Raw genomic sequence first — 18,066 nt, 5'->3', positions numbered from 1 at the left:
TATCTGTGTTGTACTTGCAAAAAGTCTCACCATGTCAAAGTCAAATTTTACATTTTCCCGCATGTGCAGGAGCGATATGGCATATAGCATATGAGGGCAATTTAATACATGCAAACACATGTAGCTTTCATATAGAAACCGGACCACAATAAACTACCAATGTATAGAATGTATATATTTGAAACAATTGTAGAGCATTGACATTTAAACTGAACACAAAAAAACCCCAAATCTATTCTGATGTTGTTATACTAAGCCAGACACCCATACCTGGCTAAAAATAATATGACAAAGACATCAAATGTTATACACTTTTAATAAACAGATTTGAATTCATAGACAGTAGGCCTATAGAAAAATACTGGAGTGAAAAAGTAAGACATATCAGTTTGTCCTCTAGCAGGCAGACCATGTGCGTAGGCTATTGAGTTTCATGGGTCTATCCATAGCCCCCAGTCTCCCTCGCTGACAGGGGTATCAGTACTATAAAATCATTATTTTCATTGGATAATTTGTTGAGTTGTACGCGAGATTAAGACACATGCGGGAGTATTTTCTGCACATCGCTGTCAATTGTCAACAACCACTTTATACAATCTTTATACAACCACTTTTAAAACAATAGCAGTGCACTGTTGTTAATTGTGCTTTGGAAATATTGGTTAGTCGTGTAGGCCGCTAATTTGAGTTGAGCCTGCCTGCTAAGCTAATGTTTACCGTCGCTATAGAACGTCGCAGTCCCGCCCCCTTTCATGACGACGTTTGTTGTCATGATTTGTCACAACTCGAGTTGGCTTTGTAGAGGCTTAAAAGGTCTTTAAATTAAAAAAAATTGAAATATCTATGAGAAAAAAGTTCCCAGAAGTTTTTTTTTTGCCACTAGGGGGCTGAGAATAGGCAAGTTAATGCCACTGACTGGTCCACGGTGTATCTGGAGAGATACTTTTACAGTTGATACAAGGGTTCGAATGCCTCTTGGCCAATAAAAATGCATGGCTGGAACTAGTTTTTGCGTGATAGCCACCCTACAAACAACCTCACCTCTGGCCTTACATACAGTATGTATGATAAGCACGAGGTAAAAGGTCTCAGTCGCAGATGTGCTTGAACAAGCCCACAGCGAACTCAAACCAAAAACCTTTCACAACTAGTTTGATAGGCATTGGGCAGCAACAGTGGCAACAGTAGTTAGTTAACTTTAGATGAATAATGTGAAGGCTCAAACTACCATTGTCACAAAGAAAATCACAGAAAAAGATATGAAATATTGTCTACTTACCATCCAGGTCTGTAGTAGCACATAGAAACCATGTGCATGCTGCCAAGAGGAGTGGGGCTGCTGCCTTTGCAGGAGACATCATGCTTCACTTGTGTGCTGCCAACTGTGAGTCTGGCAGTCTGCTGCAACACACCACTGAGCGGACTCAAATGACATGAGTGGTGAACTTCTCACCTTTGTACACAAGTTAAGTAATATTTTTTAGTGCTCCTGAATGATATATGGGCCAATATGGGTGTGTTGGTTGGTCTAAAGTCCAACAAAGGTGATCTGGCTTTCAGCACCATAGCGCCAACACTTTGGAACACACTGCCCTTGGAAATCAAGTGTTCTAAATCAGTGTCCTCTTTTAAATCCCTTCTGAAAATGTACGTACGCTGCTGTTTATACAGTATAGCTGTTTATTTAAATGTTCTCTGCTGCTTATTTTCCTGTTTTGAATAAACAAGTGTAAAGCACTTTGTAATGCAATTTTGTGCAAGTTGTATTATTATTATTTTATGCCGGTGAAGCTCTGAACTGAATTTCGTTGTTTCGTGCAAGCAATGACAATATAAAGATCTATATATCTATATTTATTATTACCGTATCTATATTGTATATTTGTATATTTGCCTTTGTCTCCATGCAAAGATGCATATAGGCCTATAAGAAGAGCTCAGACAAGGAGAGCGGTGAGGGTCGAGTGAGAGAAATTGGAGTTGGCCCACGACACAAGGCATTTGACCCATCATGCGGCACATTGCGGCATATTTAAAATGTCTTCAGTCAGGACATTTGTGTTCAACATATGTACTTGATATAACAAATATTTAATCAAACAATACATCATTCTACATTTTGCAAAAGTTTATGTTAATACTTTTTCATTTGAAAATATTAACACATTCTCAGTTTTAAAGATATACAGCAAACCCAGCACCATTGAAAAACATTAGTCATCAGTTGTTTTTTATGTTCATTCATCTTCCTATCAGTGAGTGTGTTTGGGCCGTGCTTAAGTATGCAGGGATTTTCATAGGTGAGTGGATGGGAGAGAGGAGTGCTGTCAATGTCCAATTGTCCATGCTACAGTTCACTGTGATCCTTATTCTCTTGACCTTGGTGAATCTTGTCATGAAGAGTTTGAGTCAGCAAGGTGTAGCGGTCCTTCTTCAGGTGCTGAGCAGATACCTGTTCCAGCCCAATGGACAGGTAGTGTTCATCAGCACCGTACTGGTGCCAGTGTACCAGGCCGGCTCCATTAGGTGACCTACAGTAAACAGTTATTTGTTTTTGTTAACCACTTTGAACCTGGCGTCCCTATTTGATCCATCCAAATGATCCAAAATGCCGCAGCTCGTCTGGTCTTCAACCAGCCAAAATTCTCACATGTCTCCCCCCTGCTCCGCTCCCTGCACTGGCTCCCAGTCGCTGCCCGCACAGAATACAAAACTCTGATGCTGGCAGTCAAAGCAACCAAAGGTTTGGCTCCCCCATATCTTGCAAGCATGATTGAACCCTACAAACCCTCCCGCGCACTCAGATCAGCCAACGCAGGAAAGCTGGAAGTACCCTCACTAAAAACGCCAGGCCAACGCTCCACACGTCCCAAACTCTTCTCCCTTCTGGCCCCAAAACTGTGGAATGCACTCCGCGTTGCAGTCAGAACTGCAGCATCACTCCCAATCTTCCGCCGTAGTCTGAAGACCCACCTTTTCAGACTCCATCATGGCCCATAGCACTTATCCTACCCCCTTAGATAGCACTTTTTAGACTTAGATAGCATTTGAAACAGACTTATAGCATGTCATGTAGACAGCACAATAATTGCATTGTATAGTCATAGCACATCATAGTAGCCTACATATGTATAGCATAGTATAGTATATATGTATAGTTAATATGTATAGTGTCATTATATAGATATGTTCTAGTTACGTTCTTAGCTTACGCATGTTTCTTGATAAATGCATTTTATATATGTGATGTATTCCCATACTTTTGTTCCTGCCTAATGTAAGTCGCTCTGGATTAAGAGCGTCTGCTAAATGCCTAAATTGTAAATTGTAAATTGTATTTGGACATGTTCAAAATATTGTGATAGTTTTTGAAGTATAAAAGTGGGTTTAAGTGGTTAACTGTGAACAGAAATTAAGAGTATACTAATGACACTAGACTTGCACATCACATCATCTAGTAGTCAGTTAAATCGTACCCTGTCCGAGCAAAGTTGCCCCAGTAGCTCATCATGGTTTTGCTAAGCTGTTCCTCTTCTTCTGTACATGATACTGTAGTAGAGTGATTGAGAGTAGTTTAGGAAACCTTCTGATGTACATAAGATATGCAGGTATTTATCTGACGTTCTATTTATTTTATATTTAGATTCAGAATAAACACTTACTCCCTAATTTGGCATGAGAAGTGATGAAGCAGGATCCCAATATAGTTACAATGTCATCAGTATGGTGAGTTCTAACAAAGCTTGGCCTTCTCTCCTGCAGGAATTTGGGTGGATAATGGTACTCATACAGGTATACAGAAGCACCTGCATCATGGTTGTAGACAAAATTAGGTATGCAAGTTTCAACTCCAATGTTCAATGCAAAACGGGCTCAGAATTATGATTCATAAGATTACATTACTTTATTGTACAGTTACCTCTGTGGGTATTTGCAGTCTTAATGGCTGGAATGGTAAAAAGAATGTCCCCAAGCAGCTCTGTAAATCTGTCTCTAATTTTCAGTGGATCTCCAGAGGTTTCAAGATATTCATCTGCCACCCGCTCTTTAAATTGGCTATCTTTCAGCTTGAGGAAAGAGAAAACATTAACAGCTGTTGGAATGTATGATCATTAATTGCTTGTATATATATATATCACTGTATGTATATTTGTATCTATACCTTTAAGAGCACGTGACCTGATACCGGTCACGTGATCGTGTGATCTGTGTATATAAGGAAGTGAAAATAAACACACTGCTCAGCCTCTCAGCCATTGTCTAAGAAGCAACAGTATATCTGTCTCTCTGAGTTTCTTTGTTTGTCCTCCGTCATGTTTCAGGCTAGCTTTGAGTTATTGTTGGTTTGACGCAATGCGCTAGCTTTGTTTAACAACAGCTTTCAACCTAGCATCCATATTTTGGGCATGTAGGCAAAAACTTTCAAAAACTTTAAACATTTATTTTATTCTGGAAATAAAAATAGCAGATTTACAAGCACACAAAAGGCATTGTGCTGTGATGCAATGCAAGCTTGTATAGATCGCTATTTTCACTATTCATCGTACAACAACGTATGGCAGAATCAGGCCATGAAATGAATGAGAGGCAGTGATTCTCTTACATGGGGATAGAACATGGCTAGAACATCCATGACATGTTCCCGGTCCATTCCCTCTGTCCAGTTTGGAGGAGCATAGAACTAAGTGAAGAGCAATCAGGTTTACTTTTTGTTTGTTTTGGAGAACAACCATTGAAGAAAAACAGTTTTGAGTAACATAAGAAAACTCTGAACATTGAATGTTACAACAATATGAGCGTTAATGTAAATATTGCATTTAAGCTTTATGACGTGTATTGCATTCACACATTCACACACTGACAGCAGAGGAAACCATGAAAGTACTATCCACCTGCTCAACGGGAGCAGCCAGTTAGGGGTACAGTGTATTTCTCAAGGACGCTTCAACACAAATCCAGGGGGAGCTGGAGGTCGAACCGGGGACCTTTCGATCCCAAAGCCACATTGGTACTTACCCAAGGTAGTAGCCAGCCCCCTTCATGATTATTAATGCCTGTTATGAATGGTATTTTAAGAAGTTTGTGGTTTTGGTACAGTTCATCCACAGGTTTTGTCAAGAAGTGTCCAACATTGACAGGGTATCTTATCTTGTTGTCCTTGAGAGAAAAGCATACATGCATAGATTTAAAATAGCATAATATTTATGGAAGCCTGCATCTCAAACATTCAGCACAACATAAGTATTTCATTAAAAACACATGTATATTTCACAGATTTAATCAAATATATCAGTTATATCAGAATCAGAATACTTATCATGTCAGCAGATATCTACTGTAATATTTGTCTCAAACCTTTTCAATAGTCAGCATTGCATCAATGTCCATGGACCTCAGGCAGTCAGCAATCATTGTTGTGCTTGTGGTGTCACAGCCTGATACTTTGGCTAAGAGCTGGCAATAAAGATCACAGAAATATATTATTTTAAAGAAGAAATACTATAACTCTTTTGGCACAATGTACTACATATTGTGTACTGTATATTTACTAACTGTTTATACAAAAAATAAGTGCAGTATCCTGATAAATAACCTGTGCTATGGGCATAGGATGTTGCGGCAAGTATAGTGAGTCCATCGCAGCAGTGCCACTTTGAGCGATTCCACGGTGAAACAGGCCATCAGACAATGGAGACAAAGCCTGATAATTCAAGCAACACAAAACATGCAATATAGCTATGCCTTAAAATATATTCCTATGTGTATTCATACTTAGATATTTTGTCTCTGTCGAGTTTCAGAGAATATTTTTGTGTGGACTGTACTGTACCAGGAGGGACACGCTCACTCCACCAGCAGACTCCCCAAATATGGTGACTGAACCTGGATCTCCTCCAAAGTTGTGGATGTGATCCTGGACCCATCGCAGAGCTGCCACCTGGTCCAGTAAACCAAAGTTTCCTGACATCTGTTCATCTCCGGTACTGAAAAGAGCACACGATCAAGGAATCGCTAAAACAAGTGAGAAAACGCACCAAAATTCTTCCTCAAAAGTGCTAGGACGCCTTCCTCACCTGAGAAAACCCAGTCCTCCTAAGCGATACTGGATGAGAACCACAACTACATCCTGGTAAGCAGCCAGGGCAGAACCATCGTACAATGAGGCTGAGCCATGTTCTAGCCCTCCACCATGGATCCAGACCATGACCTAGGGAACGAAATACAGATTATATATATATATATATATATATATATATATATATATATATATATTATTGAGAAGTTGTCCCCAAGAAGTTGTCCCCAACACACGGACAAGGGACCCAAAGTCAACAGCTACGTCATGACAACACCGCCATACACCGCCGTCCCACACACTGCCCTCACACGACAGTGACGTCACAGACTTACCCTCCGCGTCATTCCTTCGATCTATCTCCTCATGTCGCGCCGCACGCCGAGACACAACACCTCAACAAGCCCAGAAAAAATGCCATTCAATGCCATTCAACACGCTACTTACACACACTACAACTCGCTTACAATACGCGGACCTGGCAACACTACATTCCCTCTCCCATTTGCTCAAACCCGACCACGTGACCCACACGTTTTCATGTTACCTTTCTTACTTCCGACAACACCACCGGAAGTTACACACTACACACACACACAAAGCAAAGCAAAGTTACTATATTTACCCAGGGTATCTGGGCTAAGCTCAAGAACTTGTTTCCAGCCAGGCCCTGCTCATAGAACATTTCACACACACACACACACACACACACACACCAGTGTACAGCCTGCCGTACAGTTAAAATAATGCAAACACGACAATTGCGCGAACGACCGCGTGGAGACCGAGGCGCATATATGGATACGCGTCTGAACGCAGCATCATCGGGACAAACAAGCATCTCTCGCATTGCATTGTGTCTCGGTGTCCCCCTCGACCACAACACCATTCTTCACAGCAGTTTCACAACTCACTTGGACACGACGTTACTTCTGACTACGGCTCTTTCCACCATTACAGGTAACTACAACTTGCGTGTGTGTGCGTGCATGTGTGTGTGATTGGTACACAATTCTGTATTTAGATTGTCAATGCTGAAAATAACAGCTGCTAATGCTATTATTAATAGCATAATAAGAACTATAACAATACGTGTGTGTGTGTGTGTGTGTGTGTGTGTGTGTGTGTGTGTGTGTGTGTGTGTGTGTGTGTGTGTGTGTGTGTGTGTGTGTGTGTGTGTGTGTGTGTGTGTGTGTGTGTGTGTGTGTGTGTGTGAGAGATTGGTACACAATTCTGTATTTAGATTGTCAATGCTGAAAATAACAGCTGCTAATGCTATTATTAATAGCATAATAATAACAACTATAACAATAAGGGCTGGTAACAATTGGGCTGTTGCCAATTAGGCTATTATTAATAGCATCATGACAAGAACAATATTATTAATAATAATAACACTAGCATAATTAAAAGCATAACACTCCGCCATGTCTCATGTAAAACAACTACTGGCACCCAATTCTGTATTTATGTTGTAGATGCTGAAAATAAGGGCTGCTAACAATTCCACTGTTGCCAACAATGCCATTATTAGCCTAATACCATAATAATAACTACAATAACATTTCTGAATGTATGTCATCAATGCAGAAAACACTTCCTTCAACCACTTCAGCTACCTACAAAGACATGCCGAAGAAATGCACATCATCCCTTGGATACCGAACGACACACGCCACCCGAATGCGCTTGCTCAGAGCTGCGAGACAACACCACGCGCCATCCGCACAAGGTACATGTGCTCTAACAACCTTCCACAAACACATGCACTGCACAATACATGTGTCTGTGCCTTAGAGTATATATGAATAGAGACGACACCCGGAGGAAACCCTGAGGCGCAATGGACATAGTGGCCGAATGTGGTATTGCAGCGTGGGCCAAACACATGAACGCGCTGGTCCATTGACTATCATTGCGCACGTTCATGATGACACGTGACCGCGGTTTCAGTGCAATGGCAGCACGTTCATGTGTTTGGCCCAATCAATCCCAGAATGCACCCTGTTCCTACAAGGAAGGAGGAGTGAAATCGCCTCATGCGCTTTAGAGCAACTTAATGCAAGTGGATGAGAGGAGAACTCGGGTGACGTCTCTATATACTCTAAGGTCTGTGCACACTGTACACACGTAAAATCACACCACAAGTAACCAACTTACTCTTTATGCCCCCCCCCCCCCCCCCCCGCCCCGCCCCGCCCCCTGACTTCACTACACAGAGAACTGCAGTGACGGCGCCCACACCACAATGACAAACACACCCTCCTTGCACACGCCCCCCACCAAAAGTAAATACTTCTGTCCTTCGTATTACCACTACACTCCATCCCTCTCTATCACATCCCTCACTCTCACATCACATTCCAATACATCTACCAAACACATTACATTCACTATCCTATGTTTCCCACGGTGCGGGGCGGCGGTGGCTCAGGGGTAGAGTGCCTGGATGGTAACCGTAAGGTTGCCAGTTCGAACCCGGGCTCCCGCAGAGTTACTGTCGAAGTGTCCTTGAGCAAGACACTGAACCCCTAATTGCTCCCGATGTGCTAGTTGGTGCCTTGCATGGTTTCCGCTGCCATCGGTGTATGTATGTGTGTGTGAATGGGTGAATGTAATGCACAATCTCTGTAAAGTGCCTTGGATAAAGGCGCTATATAAATGCACCATTTACCATTTACCATTTACCACACTTTCCACAACTGCCATCGGCACATTCACACTAACTCATGCATGCTGTCCAATCACACTTTGCAGAACAACGCTATGAGGATCTCCAAACTTCGACCACAACCCTGCTCGAGACACTCTACATGGCCACACTCACACCCACTCATTGGAAGACACCCAGCCCACAGGTACCCAGTACACTGACACCTTTCTATTTACTGTGTGGCGGCAGGGACCCATCACACAGCACCATCTTCTTCTTCTTTCGTGTATCATCAGATGGCCAACTCAGTGTCATGCAGCCATGCCCTCGTCTCTGGTCCTAAGTAAAAAAGGCCAGCTTCTGAGGGTGGGCTGTATAGGGGGCAGTCTGTGATGATGTGTCTCTGAGGGTGGGCTGTATAGGGGGCAGTCTGTGATGATGTGCTCGGCAGTCTGTTCAGGCTCGCCACACTCGCATGCCGCGCTGTCCGATAGGCCCTACTTCTTCATAGATGACTTGAAGCGTCCCACGCCACAGCGCAGACGGTTCAGCGAGGTACATAAATGGCGTGGCATGTCTTCTCCTTTTACGCCACCTGCTGGGTCCCGGATGTATTGATGGATCCGGGAGGGCTCGGCCGTCTCCCACGACTGTTTCCAGGATGCTGCCAGCCAGGCGTCTCTGGACAAGTCCTCAGGAATCGACTGTAGCATCTCTTGAGCTGCCTCGTTGTAGGGATGGTGAGACTTGAGCCTGCCTGGTGGTGCTGTGGTGTTGTTGTGGCTTTGTGCAAGATGTGCCAGTCGTACTTCTGGGCTTTTCTTGCCAGGGCTAGCGTAGCCGCATCCCGTCGGAGACTGGCTGGAGCAATTCCAGCCAGGACTGGCAGGTAGGACACCGGTGTGGGTTTCAGACAACCAGTTACTATCCGGAGGCACCATGTCATAGCAGCACAAGTCATTATGTTGACACTCGCTGATGATGATTGTCTCACTTCACAGCAAAACGCCATGATGACGCCACTACACCACAACTGGTCCACACCCCTACTTTGCACCTGCATGACACCAGAGGCAATGCATTCACATAATATGTTGCACTCAAATTTACCCTTACTGCATTGTGTCCACTACACTCACATACTGTGCAAAACGCCAACAGCTACACGCAAACACATGCATCAAGCAGCTGAACTACTACATGGACCCTCCCTCACCACTCACACGCCAACAGCCCCAACACAACGCATGGTTCCAGCAGCTGCAGCACAACATGTACCAGGTAAACTTGCTCGAAACTACACTTTGCACAGCACATTGCACAATGCAATACACTGCTGTTTCTTTCTCCACAGATACTGCAGTATCTTCATCACATAACCTACATTAATTATGTACACTACACTCACACTCTGTGCTCTACATGACTCATACTATCTCTCTACACATCACCTCACAGCTCAACACCAGGGCAGCACTCCTCCACAAATGGCCAAGACACCTTCATTGGACGTGGCTGAGGCCAGAGGTACTGACTTCTGTTATTCATATAACCTTACTGCTTGGTACCGAGCATCCTGACACACTGTATAGAGACATCTATCTACATATCTCTGCATAACATGTCGATAACATTTTGTACCTCTGTGTCTACACACACACTACTGACATCCATACCCAGCTCAGCGCAGGCGGGCGCAAACGCGTGACAGAAAGAGACGGACCAGAGGTAAGGCCTCAGATATGTTGCCCTCTGCCTCAATGCATTACGCATATGTGTGTTATACCTACATGTACTGCAGATATATTCACATACACTACCATTTTCATTTCTCAGCTCAGCATAAGCTGGACAAACAGCAGCACACGATGGCTACAACACAGCCAATGGCCACAGCAGAGGCCACAGGTAAGGTAACCAACGCACTACACTCACATCTACACTTTCACCTCAATAACTCTAATACAACTATCACATTGTCCCACTACACATATAAGTTCAATTGAATGCCTCCACAAATTGCCATTGCCTGCCTCAACAAAAATATCACATTCACATACTGACCACATTCTACTTATTACATGACTCTCATGAAATGAACGTCACACCATTATTCACCTGCACAATATTTTTGTCCAAGATTTCAAGCAATTCCTTGAAACCCCAGAAGAACAACTACAGCGAGGCACTATTGTCATAAGTGCTGCAGCCAGGCCACAGGGAGGACATTCCGGTGTTTACAATGCCCCCTCCAATCTCCAAGAACTTCGCATTGTCACCAACGAACAGGCACATGATCTGGTCATCCACTTATGTGGTGGAGGTCTGAAAATCATATCTGACCGCCATCCCAAAGCCATGCCCCTCCACTTCACCCTCCTCTTCATTGATGGGACATCTGGCTGGCACTGTGCTCTCAAGCATGTGGACGATGAAAAAAGGCTCACAGCCCGTGAGTTCTTTGCCTATCACATGAACATTCGTCACACTGCGAGCGACTACAATTTCCAGGCAGGCAGACTGTTCCAAGAATGGATCCTCAATGCCTGGATAACATGCGAGAACCAGAGGCTGACTTGGCAGCGCAATAACCAGAAGACATTACGAGCTGACAGCTTCAAACAACTCCAACAGGTTGTGGCTGTGCGTAGACGGGAACGGAGTGCTCCATCTGTGTGTAGAGTCATCCTTGCTAGCTCTTTCCATGGCAGTCCACGCTGGTACCACAGCAAGTTCCAGGACGCTATGGCCATAGTCCGCCACATGCGAAAGCCAGACCTTTTCATCACGGTCACCTGCAATCCTCACTGGCCAGAGATCGTTTGCTGCCCTCACCCCTGGCCAGACACCCCAAGACCGACCTGACCTGGTGGCTCGGGTATTCAAACTAAAGAAAGATCAGATCATGCATGACCTCATCACAAGACACATATTTGGCCTAGCCATTGCCAACCTCTTGGTCATAGAATTCCAAAAACGCGGCTTGCCTCACTCACACATCCTCCTCATTCTAGCAGAGCAGGACCTTCTGCTCTGCAGAAGAAAGCCGGCTCCAACAGCAAAGCCTGCAAGAAGAACTTCCCCAAACCCTTCCAGCCCAGAACAACAGTTGGTGACAAAACAAGCTATCCTATCTACCGTCGTCGCTCTCCAGATAATGGTGGTCGAACTGCAAAAAAAATGGGAACCACATCAACAACAGTTGGGTAGTGCCCTACAACCCCTACCTCAGCCTCCGATACAACTGCCACATCAACGTAGAAGTATGCATCTCTGCACTTGCGGCCAAATAACCATGGGGTACCAAGTACCACCCAGAATCCTCCATGTTTCGCCCGCGTCGCTGCGTCGCACACTAGCCGCCTTCCTACAGGCTTCTCGCAAAATTGATTAATATCCTACTATTCCTTCACTTACCGTCGTCCACGGAACCAGCTTTCTACCTCCTTCGTCCGTCATAAACCCCGCCGCCATATAGCCACGACGTCCCTGTCCTCCACCAGGCTCCAGCAACAACAACATCCACGGCTTCCAACTCCGTTACCGGCTCCGTACTTCCAACGCCACCCAGGCTCACCAACACGTTTGCTGCGGGATACAAGGACAGACGCCTCCCGCCCCAACTTTCAAAACCGGCACACCGTCCGTCTCGACACGGGACCCCCACCGATCAGACGACGTCACCCACAGTTCCAGAGCCACGCCGTTCGAGCCAAGCAGAACGATCCATCCGCCCCACCAATGCAACAACTCACAAAGCTAAGTTTCATTCAACTGTCACAAGCCACAGCGTAGCTCAGGGTTTTCCATTCATGCCCGAAGCTTCACTGACGCGCAGCCTGTCACGTCATCACTCCGTGACAGCCACAACCAGAAGCAGTTCTTGCTGAAACCACACGGGGTCGCTGAAAGCCAGCTAACGGATTGCACTCCATAGTGTTTCTCCCTGCGGCCATAGGCTTCCACGCAACCTTCATTAATAGTATTGGTTTGCACTGCACAGTGCTTTCCCCGCAGCAAGGCTTCACTATGTTTGTTTCTTCTTTTGATATGGACATAACAAATGTGCCGCTTGCATAGTTGTACAATTGTAGATGCATCGTCTACAGCGTGTTAGCACTTGCAGTCTTTCGTTCAGGCCTCAGCCTTCCTTTCAGCCTTTCTGTCCGTCAGATAGCCATGCTCCCATCCCTTCTTTCAGCCTTTTAGTTAGGTTCCCAGCCAGTCGGTCAACCAGTCATGCTCCCAGCCTCCCATTCAGGCCCCAGCCATTCTTTCAGCTATTCATGCAGCCAGCCAGCCAGTCACGCCCCCAGCCTCCGCCATGCTCCCAGCGCCCCTTTCAGGCCCCAGCCATCCTTTCAACAGACGTATAGCTTGTCATGTAGACAGCACAATAATTGCTTTGCATGTAGTCATAGCATAGTACTGTATATATGCATCGTTTATATGTATAGTGTCTTATATAGTTATGTTCTAGTTACGTTCTTAGCTTACGCATGTTTCATGATAAATGCTTTTTTATACGTGATGCATGCCCTTGCTTTGTTCTTGCCTAATGTAAATTGCTCCGGATTAAGAGCGTCTGCTAAATGCCTAAATTGTTTTCAGCCATTTCTTCAGCCAGTTCGGTCAGCCATTCACGCTCTCAGCCTCTCACGCAGGCCCCAGCCATTCTTTCAGCCATTCATTTAGCCAGTCAGCCAGTCACGCCCTCAGCGCCTCCCTCAGGCCCCAGCCATTCTTTCAGCCCTACCTCCTCCCTCCCCTCCACCCTTTCCACACTTCTCCCCACCACCCCTCCCCCACATGGCACATTTCTTCCGAACAGCGCAAACAGCGCAACCCTCCCAAGCTCCCCCCCTCCACCAGCACAATCCCCACAATCAGTGAAACCCCTCCAAACCCCCCCACCTCAGCGCCTGCCCCCACACCCTCACGTCCATCCTGTCCCTCCTTTCCTCCTCCGCCTCGCAGGCCGCTCCACCCCCCACCGCCCCCCCCCCCCCCCCCCCCCCCCCCCCCCTCCCGACTCAAACTTCCCCCGCCCCCCCATCCCTCGCCACCCTTCCTTCTGCCCACCTCGCCCCCCCTGGCTCCGCCCGCCTTCCCTCAGGCTCTGCCCGCCTTTCCCCAGGTTCTGCCCGCCTACCCCCCCCTCCTGGCCCCCCTCCACCCTACGCTGGATCTCCCCAGCGTTCACACTACGCTGGTACCCCCCAGCGTCTTTTCCGACCCCTCCTACCCCCCTCCCCCCGCCCCCCCCCCCCTTTCTCTCTCTCGCCAGTCAGACAGCCACGCTCCCGGCCTTTCATCCAGGCCCCCGTCCCCCCTCCTTTTCTCCTAACAGCCAATCCGGTGATGGCTCTGACCACCGTCCCTCCCCCCCCAGCCACCCCGCCACCTCCGCCGATGGCTCCACCCAACTCCCTTCCCTCCCGTCATCCTACCCCCCACCCCTCCCACCCTCCTCACCCAGTTCTTTCAGCTTGGACACACTCTGTTTTACAATTCACCTATTCGATATTGCTGTATTTAGTGCATGTTGTTGATTTTGTGTTTTGTATTCCGGCTACATTGAACATGAGGGCCTGCCCCTCAATTGTACTCAGAGTTAAATAAAGGCCATGATGATGACGACGACGATGATGATGATGATGATGATCCTGACCCCTCTTCCCGGCGCCGCGCGCCCCCCCCCCCGCTCAGTTTCCCCCAGACGGCACCGCCTGCCTCCCCCGTCCCCCTCCTACCCTTCCACAGCTAGTCCGGCGGCCGCCCCGCCCAACCCCCCTCCGCCCCCCCCTACCCCCCCCACCCCACCCCTCCCCGTCCCCCCTCCCTCTCTCCTATCCCCGTCCCCCCTCCATCTCTCCTATCCCCCCCTCCCCCCTCCCCCGCCCCCCCTCTCCTATCCCCCCCTCCCCCGTCCCCCCTCCCTCTCTCCTATCCCCCCCTCCCCCGTCCCCCCTCCTCTCTTTCACAGCTAATCCGGCGATGGCTCCGCCCATCGTCCCTTCACCCCTCCCCTAACCCCACCCCCACCCCTCCGTTCTCTCCCGTCCCCCTCCCCACGTAGCACGTACTGGTCTGGCAGCCCGTACTCTGGTCGGGCGGCCCACCTCCCCTTAGGCCCCGCCCACCTTCCCTCGGCGCTGCCCGCCTTCCCTCAGGCTCTGCCCGCCTGCCCCCAGGCCCCGCCCACCTTCCCCCAGGCTCTGCCCGCTTTTCCTCAGGCTTCTGCCAGCCTGCCCCGCCCACCTTCCCTCGGCGCCGCCCGCCTTCCCTCAGGCTCTGCCCGCCTCCCCTTAGGCCCCGCCCACCTTCCCTCGTGCCGCCCGCCTTCCCTCAGGTTCTGCCACTTTCACTAGCCACGGCCACTTCGCTCCTCCGCCCCTACAACTCTCCCTTCCCTAGACCTCGCCACGCCCTCGGCCTTCACTAGCCACTTTCGCTAGCCACGGCCACTCCACCCCTCTACTCATGCCTCCACGACCAGAGCTTGCTCCCCGTCAGTCCTCGGAACCCCGGTTAACAACGTCCGCACCAGACGCTGCCACGACCCCCAGACCTCCTTTTCGCCCACGCAACCGGAACCACGGCCTCGCAGCTCGGTTCCCATCGCCACGGTCAAATCCCCAACACCCTAGCGACTCCCGCAGACAACTTCCCTCAGACAACTTCCACGCCACTCCTTCCACATCGGCACCGCATCCACCGCCGCCAGCCGAGGCCCCCAGGACCACGCCGTACACCTGCTTGGCAGATGGGCCTCCCAAGCCTACCAGTCCCACCCGTACGAACCTCCTCTGCCTTAGAACAGCCCTTCCCTTAATTAGTAGTCGCTCCCCGTTTCTCCTTTTGGGGATATCGTCCATGCGCACCGTAAGACGAACGCCACACGACGAGTGCCATTCGACCACCTCCCCAAAGACTCAGGGTCGGCGACCCCCCCGGAACCTACACATCCGTATTCATTCATCCCTCCTGCATCCCTCCATTCCTTCACTGTCAATAAATCACTTAAACCTCCCCAATGGTGTGTTTATTCCTACTAGTGAAATGGAGTTGGAACAACAGATGTTCAGGAGGAGGAGAAACGCACATTGGCCCTGCCCTTCATGCCACTCTCCGCCCCCCACGTCAATCTACCTGTCCCTATTTATACCTGCCCAGTACCACCCAGAATCCTCCATGTTTCGCCCGCGTCGCTGCGTCGCACACTAGCCGCCTTCCTACAGGCTTCTCGCAACCCACCCCCACCCCTTCACCACCTATTAAACAAAACTCTCTCCTCTCCTTCTCAGGTTCTTGCGGGGGATATCGTCCATGCGCACCGTAAGACGAACGCCTTACGACGAACGCCACACGACGAGTGCCATTCGACCACCTCCCCAAAGACTCAGGGTCGGCGACCCCCCCGGAACCTACACATCCGTATTCATTCATCCCTCCTGCATCCCTCCATTCCTTCACTGTCAATAAATCACTTAAACCTCCCCAATGGTGTGTTTATTCCTACTAGTGAATGACTGCTTTCTTCAAACTGAATGCTCAACAGAAGGCAGCCAAGGGTCCAGATTACAACCCTTTGACCATGCAGCGCTATGTTGACATGCCTCACAAATACACCTACAAAAACAACAAGTGGCAACTCAGAAAAAACGACTCTTTCTCCATTGGCCGTGTCCACACCATCAGCCCCCTAGCTGGAGATGTGTTCTACCTGAGACTGCTCCTCCACAATGACCACTCCAAAGGGAAAATAAGTTTTGAGGACCTCTACTCAGTCAACGGCAGCCGCCTTGACACCAACAGGCAGTGTGCAGGGAGCTTGGCCTGTTGGATGATGACCAAGTGGTCCACTGTCCTTACTGAGGCTGCTGCCACTCACCTCTGCCCCCAGATGCGTGCCCTATTCGTCATCATCCTCATCTTCTGCCAACCAGCGAACCCTGCAAGCCTGTTTTAACGACTTCTGGCCAGACTGGACAGATGACTTCAAGCGGAGAGCACAGCAGAGTGCAACGGCCTTCACTGACCAGCAACTCAAAACCATGGTGAGACTGGATCTGCAAGTCCGCCTCCAGTCACATGAACATGACCTCCAAGACTTCCTCCTGGACAAAATGACAGATGAGGAAAAGGCCACTGTCCATGGGCTGGTCAATATCGAAGAGCCTCTTATCCGTGAGGAGCTGGACTATGATGTGGCCCAGCTGAAAGCCAACGGCCGAAGGCCCGCAAAATTCTAGTTACTAACAACAGTATTATGTACAGTATGATGAGGTCTTCTCTCTGCCCTCCTACAACTAATCACCATCTCTTAGAGCAGCTTAGGTCAGTCATCAGAGACAGCTTGGCTAAATGTCTTGTTTAGCATACAGTATTACAGTATGTTGAAGATGCTCTCATGAATTTGCAACAGGGATGAAGAGAAAAACACTTTCTTTCTTATCTCCATAATGTCTGTCCATTATGCAGGTCTGGACTTATACTGCATCAAAAGTCTGGACAGTTTCCAGTGGTATAGAGTGATTTATCTAAGCAAGAATACTACAGTCAGAGACCTGAAAAACAATGTTTCAGTTTTTCTCCCCAATTTCCACTCTCTTGGATAAATTGCAAAAGTAGTATTTGCATTGTTAGGCAGAGAAGACCCATTACATTAATCTTAATCAAGACTAATATCGGCCATAAGGGAAATATGGGGACTGAGCTATATGAAGTTGGAACAACGCAGGTTCAGGAGGGGAGACCACACCAAAAACAATCTCCCTCCGTCACGTCACCACCACCACCAATCCGATCAACGCCAACTCCTAATCTCACCTGCTTGATTCTCCTGATAACAACTCCTCCCTTATCTCCACCTCTCTAGTTAATCAAGCACGGTATTTAAACCCAGCCGGGTGCTCCAGCACTCATGCACAGTTTTTCACATCCCAGCCCCACCACTTCTCCCCCTCATGCACTAACCACCTCGTTCTCCTCAGGCACGCACCCGGCTAACTCTCTCATGTAATCCATTCTCACACAGGTCCTCCAGTGGGGCCTCGGTCGCTTCCGATCTGAGAGAAATCATGGGCCCCATAGCCAAAACCCGCCTCGCCCCCATTGCCCCCCCTCCCTCTCCTCAACATCCGTCCACCCATCCCCTCCCTCCTCTCTCTCATCCTCCCCCCGCGGCACCAGCCCGCGCCCCGCCTCGCTCGGATCCCCAGCCTCGTCCTGGTCCCCCGCCTCGCCCCAGTCCCCCTACTGTCGATCCGCACCCGGCTCCTCCTCCCATCCGGCCCCCCGCACACCGACCCCGGGCCCCCCGCCGAGACACGCT

The 18,066-nt window shown here is 48.4% G+C and overlaps 2 protein-coding genes across 2 annotated transcripts in view; both read right to left on the bottom strand.

The window, feature by feature from the left end:
* Positions 1-18,066, bottom strand: part of LOC306923493 (fatty acyl-CoA hydrolase precursor, medium chain-like) — a 55,823-nt gene that overhangs the window by 19,939 nt on the left and 17,818 nt on the right. The window lies entirely within an intron of this gene.
* LOC306923204 (carboxylesterase 1D-like) overlaps positions 2,201-18,066 on the bottom strand; it is a 32,984-nt gene continuing 17,118 nt past the window's right edge. Inside the window, exons 2-11 of the mRNA XM_079501230.1 lie at positions 6,075-6,208; positions 5,831-5,984; positions 5,594-5,701; positions 5,356-5,499; positions 5,017-5,157; positions 4,604-4,681; positions 3,914-4,067; positions 3,663-3,806; positions 3,477-3,549; positions 2,201-2,531 (exon numbers count right to left, since the gene is read on the bottom strand). Coding sequence (XP_079357356.1) covers positions 2,348-2,531; positions 3,477-3,549; positions 3,663-3,806; positions 3,914-4,067; positions 4,604-4,681; positions 5,017-5,157; positions 5,356-5,499; positions 5,594-5,701; positions 5,831-5,984; positions 6,075-6,205 — 1,311 coding nt within the window. The 5' untranslated portion in view covers positions 6,206-6,208 and the 3' untranslated portion in view covers positions 2,201-2,347. The remainder of the gene's footprint in view (positions 2,532-3,476; positions 3,550-3,662; positions 3,807-3,913; positions 4,068-4,603; positions 4,682-5,016; positions 5,158-5,355; positions 5,500-5,593; positions 5,702-5,830; positions 5,985-6,074; positions 6,209-18,066) is intronic.

The sequence above is a fragment of the Electrona antarctica genome (assembly GCF_951216825.1).
Source record: "Electrona antarctica genome assembly, chromosome: 5".
Taxonomy (NCBI): Eukaryota; Metazoa; Chordata; class Actinopteri; order Myctophiformes; family Myctophidae; genus Electrona; species Electrona antarctica.
This window is presented reverse-complemented; position numbering and strand designations above follow the sequence as displayed.